Source organism: Chrysochloris asiatica, unplaced genomic scaffold (assembly GCF_000296735.1).
Source record: "Chrysochloris asiatica unplaced genomic scaffold, ChrAsi1.0 scaffold00272, whole genome shotgun sequence".
Lineage (NCBI taxonomy): Eukaryota > Metazoa > Chordata > Mammalia > Afrosoricida > Chrysochloridae > Chrysochloris > Chrysochloris asiatica.
Window position 1 is genome coordinate 549,408 of NW_006408790.1, and position 7,286 is coordinate 556,693.

Here is a 7,286-nt window from a genome sequence, read left to right on the forward strand (position 1 = left end):
TATATATATATATATAAATAATTAGCTTACAATTAAGGAGACAAATTGCACCTGGTCACTTGTGAGCCATCTGCCCCTTGCTAAGCTGGTGCTGCCGGGTGCAGGCCATAGGGTTGTTTCAAGGTCGGCAGACAGCTTTATCCTTTAACCAGAAGAACACCAACAACTGCACTGACCACAAACACACACGTGGCTCTCCTTGTCAGCTTATGATCTGCAGAAAAGAAAGATCTCCTCGCTCTTGTCACCAAAGCCATTTCCTGAAAAACCAACTAAACCATTTCCATCTGCTTTACCCTAAGGCTGTTGGGCAGCAATTTTAGGCATTCCCTGTGTCTGAACGGCGGAGGGGCTGTTCCGAGGCTGGCAAACCTTCCCACGGCTCGGCTCCGGGTTACTGCGCAGTGTCCACATCTGAGCGCTGACAGAGGGCGACGTGCCTGCAGGAAAAGCGGCCAGGCACACCGGACGGACGCCCACTGTTGGACTCTCCCTAGAGTTCTGCGTGTAACCCTCACACCTGCGTCTCCTGAAGTTTCTGTGCACCTCTGTGTGGGGTCACGTGGCAGCACAACGCTGTCACCCATGGCTGAAAACCGGAGTTTCTAATGATTTCCCAAAGCTGTGCCGCCCTAGATTGTAAGCAAAGCAAAACAAAACAAAACAAACACCGAAAACTGGGCCGGCATGGCGTTAGAAACAGCAACAGCCTTCCAACGCTTTCGCTTCTCTGGGGGACTTACCTTGCTGGATTTTTGTCACTAGCTGGTGGCGGGCTAGGATCCGGCTCACCCGGTACGGGGAACGTCTAGCCATCGGATCGAATCTCAGGAACATCTCCTGGTCCTCAGAAGGCATGGCATTGAGACTGTAGCAGCCTGAAGCTGGGGCTCTGGGCACCTGGCTAAACATCCCAGGTGACCGTCCGAGGAGCCGCCTGGCGCTTCCCTGTCTCCAGGCTCAAAGAGCAGAGCTCGCCCGCCCGGCAGAGCTCGGCAGACCGGCGATTTAAAGGAAGGGAGAGAGAGAGAGGAATGCCTGAGCCGCAACTCGGAATTCCAGCCCCCAGGCCCTCATGTGACCTCAGGGACCAATGGGAGGCAGAGAGCTGAGTGGGACTGTGCCCGGCTGAGCAGCTAGGAACCTCTGCAGAAGTCTGGGACAGGCCTGGGCGCTGAGAAAACCAAGGGGCGATCAGACCTGTGGGGGGAGGCGCCCCCACCTCCCCACAAAAACCTCCGCTGCCATGGACTTCATTCCGACTCACAGAGACCCCACGGGACAAAGTAGAACTGCTTCCGAGATTGACCCCTTTACGGGAGCAGATGGCCACGTCTTTCTCCAGAAGCCCCGCGGGTGGGTTCAAACTCTCTGACCTGTACACAGTTCAGAGAGTTGGCTGGCTTTCTGCCAGGCAGCTGAGGCCGCGTTGAGAGGACACAGAGGACAGCAAGGTCATAACTACTTCACATAAAACTACTTCACATAAAACCCGAGCAGCCCAACGTCCACTGCGGGCCCCACATGAAAAACAAAGCAGGCTGGCTAAGTACCCTCTGGAGTGGGCCTCAGAGTTGGGCAGTGGAGGGTTCTTAGAGATAAGACCCAGCTCTGCAAAGTGACCACATGTGCTTTCATTTGCGCACACTCCCCTTCACACTGTCCACTTCCCCAGTTTGATTCAGTTTAAAAAAAAAAAAAAAATTTTTTTTTTTTTTTAAACTGAAACCACAGTTTTACATCTTTCCTCCCATTTTTTTCTTCCTGGGCATACACAAGGGGGCTTCCAAAAGTGTGTGGAAAAATTCCATTATCTTCAAATACCATTTTTCCATGCACTTTTGAAAGCCCCCCTGTACCCTAAGGCTAGTGTCAGGCAGGATCTGGGAAGACAAGGATAAAGCAAGTATTTTCCACTAAAAGGAGCCATGGTGGTGGGGTCGGTTCTGACCTATAGCGACCCTGCATAGGGTTTCCAAGGCTATAAGTCTCTTTGGGAGCAGAAAGCCTCACCTTTCTCCCACAGAACGGCTGGTTGTTTCGAACTGCTGACTTTGAGGTTAGCAGCCCAACTCATAACCACTACGCTACCAGAGCTCCTTAAAGGTAAAGTGTTACCACTGCACCCTGTCATAGGTGGGAACTTGTGAGACCCGAGAAACAAGGTGGTCCCTCAGCGCTCCAGCCCTCTCAGGTGGCACTGTGCTAGGAGGCACACACTCAAATACACAGGAGTATTATCAGCCACTCCTAGGAAACCCTAAAGGGTCGCTATGGGTCAGAACCGACTCAATGGCACTTAACAACAACAACATTATCCAGTTTGGTCAGAGAACAAGAGGAAGACCCCCAGCGAGATGGATTGGCACAGTGGCAGCAGCAATGGGCTCAAGTATAGCAATGCTCGTGAGAATCGCCCAGCACCGGGCGCTGTTTCGTTCTGTTGGAACCGACTCGATGGCACCTAACAATAACAACATTATTCAGTTCAACATCACACCGTACATACAATTATGTACCTACTCGTGTTTGACACTTACTGATTATAAATGGGGTTTGTCTTTTTGCCAGTAAAACTTCTCAAGCCAAGGTTGTGGGTTGGTGTCTGAGAAACAGGTTTGCTGGACCTTCACAGTGTCCACCTCAGAGACAGTTAGCCATAGTCCTCACTGCTCCCTTTTGCTCCCCACCTGAGAGTTTGAATTCACCCGGAAGCATAGCTGGTGAAAGACTCAGTGACCCACTCCCAGAAAGACAATGAAGACCACCCTATGGAGCAATTCTTCTCTGGCACACGGGGCCCTAGAGTTGGGATCCAGTCTATGGTCCCGGCAATAACAATAACACATTTATGATTTCACTTGGTGGTCTGCTCCTGGGAAGATGGTATTCAAGAATACCCCTCGGGGCCATTCTAGTCTATGGGGTTTACTGCAGCGCACACGAGGACAGCCAAGACCAGAGAGGAACGTCCGCTTCTACCTGATTGGGAAGCTCATGTCAGCCCCTGATGGCCCAACACTGGGGACAGCCCTACTGTACACGTGTGTTCGAGCCAGACACCTGCCAGGTATCACCTCAGTGCGAGGCTAGTGAAGAGAGAGAGAGAGAGATGAGAACACAGGAACATAGAATGTGGGACAGACCCTGGTAGCACAGTGGTAAAGTGCGTAGCTGTGACTGTAAATTTGGTGGTTCAAACCCACCAGCTGTTCTGGGAAAAAGCTGTAGCAGTCTGTTTCCTTGGAAACCCTCTGAGAATCGACTATAATTTTAGAAGCTATACTCTGGGGAATCTAGGGGGAAAAGGCGGGAAAGAACTCTTAGTGGCTTGATAGCTTGTGAAAAACACTTGAAGAAAGATGACCCATTTCTGAAACCAAACTTGCAGTTCTGTGTCGAGCTTATGAAAAGACGAGCTTATTAAACAATGAATACAATGACTTTCTGGAGCCCAAGTCTGGATGAACCACTGAAAATATATTCATGACATCATCTTTAAACCCTAAACCGAGTACTCTGTGAAGTTTTCTACAAACCAAGGAATAGCTTAACTCCACTAATAAAGACAAGGAGCTCCGGTAGCGTAGTGGTTACGAGTCGGGCTGCGAACCTCAAGGTCAGCGGTTCGAAACTACCAGCTGTTCCGCAGGAGAAAGATGAGGCTTTCTGCTCCCGTAAAGATTTCCAGCCTTGGAAACCTCTATGCAGGGTCACCATGAGAAGGAAGTGACTCCACAGCACATCACCACCACCGCTAGCTGTGCTCCTGTAAGGACTATTTGAATGGGGGAAACTTGACAACAGCACCTGGGAAGGTTTGATAAGAGCCTGTGGGGACAGAAATTATGTTCACGGAGTAGAAGCAACTCAGAAAAGGAGCTGTCCCACTCAGAGCGAGTCATCAGTGCCCCCGAGTGTACTCGTACCGATTCTCAAAAACAGCAATCAAATCAAATCAATTATCTCTAAAAACTGAAGAAAGCAGAATAAAAGGATTCTTTCTGAGAAGCACTATAGTTGTATCTATCATGGCCAGCTTTCAATGCCTTCTTTCAGTTTCATAATTAATAATGACTAGATCTGTGTTGGAAGAAACGCAGCCAGAGTGCTCCTTGGAGTCCTGGATGGCCAAACTTCGTCTCTCATACTTGGGGCATATTGTCAGGAGGGACCAGTCACTGGAGAAGGATATCATGTTTGGTAAGGTGGAGGGTCAGAGAAAAAGAGGAAGACCCCCGCAACAAGATAGATTGGCAGCATCAATGGGCTCAAGCGCGGCAGCAATTGCGAGGTTGGTTGGCCCAGGACGGGACAGTGTTTCGTTCTGTTGTGCATAGGGCCGCTATGAGTCGGTACCAACTCAATGGCACCTAACAACAACATTAATGCTGAAATATGTGTTGAAAGTCTTTTGTTCAGAAAACATCAGGATCGTGGATGAGCTTTCATTGGGTGAACGTAAGCAGCAGTACCAACAAGGCCCTATTTCATGGAGGCTGGAAATGACCAAGAACCAAGATTAAGGAAGACGAACGAGAAATTTTGTTTCTGGATTCAAAGAAAGACCGTGTAGAGTGAAGCCTGAGAATGCTAATGCGGACTGTTTTAGTAAGCAGATCCCACGAAGTGTATGCGCCGGCACTTCTGTCTGCACAGTGTGATGTTCCAGGAAGCGCCAGTTCATGTCCAGTTGGCTCATGGTGACACGCTGCCCAGGCGTGTGCCATGCACTGTCCCTGGATCACTGCAGTTCCTAGGTTTTCTTTCTAGTCGTAGCCTGGAAGCTCCCCTGAACCGAGACCAGTATACTGACAACACTCAATAGACGTGAGGTGGTCGCCCAGGAGGGGAACTGGCTGCGATTCCCATCAAAGTCCAGCAGGGAAGGCCAGAATGCTACCACTGAGCCCACAACACCCCCTAGGCTTCCGTCAAGTCCTGTAGCTGCTCACAGTGGAGCTATAAAAGTTCCCAATTGTGGTCACAAGGTCGATGGTTCAAACCCACCAACCACTCCTCGGAAACAGGGTCACTGTGAGTCAGAGCTGACTAAACCACACTTATTAACAACAACATACTAGTATTTGGAGTCCTAGGGTGGCACTGTAGGATAAGCACTGGATTGCTAACCACAAGACCTGTGGTTCAGCCCAACCAACCTCCCCTTGGGAACCCTACATAGAGTTGCTGTGAGTCGGAACAGACTCAGTGGCACTAAGATGACAACAGCAACACAGTATTTCAGGAGCCCTGATGGCTCTGTACGACGAGCCCTAAACATTCAGCCTCAAGGCTCCTCAAGGCTCCCACCAACCACTCCTCAGAAGAAGGTGAGACTGTCTGCTCCCATAAAGTCTTCTAAAATGTCTATAGGGCCGCTCAGTGTCCGAGGTGTCTCGGTGGCAGTGGGATTTGGACACACTCAGCAATATGGCATTCATCGCTTGTCAGCTGCACATTCACTATGGACCCAGAGACTCTCCATAAATCATTCCTCCTCGACTCCCGGCCAGGGTGGGTCTTCCTGGGACCCTGTGGATCTTACAGATTTTATGAGAAGACGTTTTTTTCTTTTCCCAGACCAGAGAGGGCCCAAGGATCCAGAGAGACAATGTTGACAACTTAGTGGATTTTCCAAGACCTCCTTCCTTTACACACGAGGAAAATAAGCTTAAAGGGAAGTGAGTGCAAGAAGACAGTGGTGGGCAATTGGAGAAGGACACAGAAGATGGCCACAGCATTGTAGGATGTAGTACTACCACTGACTTGTACGTATGGAAGTGGTCAGAATGGGGTCTATCCTGTGTGCCTGTGTGCATTTTCAAGTACAACAACAAAATGAAAGAACATTTCCCCTGAGTTTTTAACAGAAAAAATTTGGTTATAGTATCATAGTAGTTTTTCCTGTTTCTTACAGTAAAAACAAATAGAATTTGTCATAGTGCAGTGGGATTATGGTGGGGTTTCTCCCACTTGAAGGAGCTCTGGTGGCAAAGTGGTTAAGTGCTTCGAAACAGTGGGAAAGTTGGCGGTTCGAACCCAGCAGTCGGTCCTCAGGAGAAAGATGTGGCAGTCTGCTCCTGTAAAGATGATGGTCTTAGGACTCTTATGGGGCCTTGTAGGATTGCTACTCTGCCCTGTAGGGTTGCTATGAGTTGGAATTGACTTGATGGCACTGGATTTGTATCTGGGGTTTTTTTGGACATGTTGTTTTGAAGACCTGTCGAGTTGACCCCAGACCCATGGGGACCCTACACACAAAGGTACAAAACTCTGCCCGGTCCTATGCCATCCCCAAGTCACCCAGGGTTTCAATCAGCTAATTCTCAGAAGTAGATGGCCAGGCTTTTCTTCCTCATCCATCTGAGTAGCGGCTCCACTGAAACCCGTTTAATAGGACAGGCACACACAAGTCCCCACTGACACACGGGTGGTGGCTGATTATGAGATACACTGTCCGGGAATTGAACTCAGGCCTCCGGCATGGAAGGTGAGGGTTCTACCCAGGAGCTACCACTGCCTCATGGATGTGATGTAGAAATGTGGGCATGGGATGACTGACACCCGGTGCTATAGGACATCTGGGAACCAGCAAGCCCAGACCCCTTAATTCATCAGTGAGAGCCATGAGTCCTCTTAGGGGGAAACCCAGGACTGAAGAACTAAAGCCCCCTCCCCCCTGGGTGCCAAGGGGCAGATGCAGCCCTATCTGTGCCCGGCCTGCACTGTGCTGTCCAGGGGCACCCGGTCCATGGAGCTCACTGTTTAACCTCAGGCTTCTGCTCCGTCTCAGGGCCAGTTCCGCCCACGTCTGGCCTTTCCCCAGGACATTCCTTCCCAACACAAACCCTCCAAGTACAGTAAAGTTCTGAGATTTAACAGCTACACACCTGGTATGGTGTTCTAAGATAAGCTCTGGACTGCTAACCACAAGGTCAGCTGTTCAAACCCACCACCCACTCCGCTGGAGAAAGATGAGGCTGTCTGTTCCCATAAAGGTTTGTTGTTGTTGTTGTTGTTAAGTGTCGTTGAGTCAGTTTCAACTCATAACAACCCTGTATAGGATTTCTGAGGAGCCGTTGGTGAGCTTGAACCACAGACCTTGAGGTTCAAACCAACCTTGCGGTCCAGCGCTTATCCCACAGTGCCACACCAGCACTCCTTGCCAAGAGCTGGAACCAACTCTGTGGCATTGAGAGAGAGGAACACAACTCGCAGTATTTCAATGTTTCCTGTCTTTTGGTAGCTGACCCTAGCTCAGTGCCCTGTGGAATCTTGGGTCC

The 7,286-nt window shown here is 49.9% G+C and overlaps 1 protein-coding gene across 1 annotated transcript in view; it reads right to left on the reverse strand.

Annotated features, from left to right (window-relative positions):
• STARD13 (StAR-related lipid transfer (START) domain containing 13) overlaps positions 1 to 912 on the reverse strand; it is a 175,183-nt gene extending 174,271 nt beyond the window's left edge. The window contains exon 1 of the mRNA XM_006874365.1: positions 744 to 912. Coding sequence (XP_006874427.1) covers positions 744 to 912 — 169 coding nt within the window. The remainder of the gene's footprint in view (positions 1 to 743) is intronic.
• Between the last annotated feature and the right edge of the window lie 6,374 nt (positions 913 to 7,286).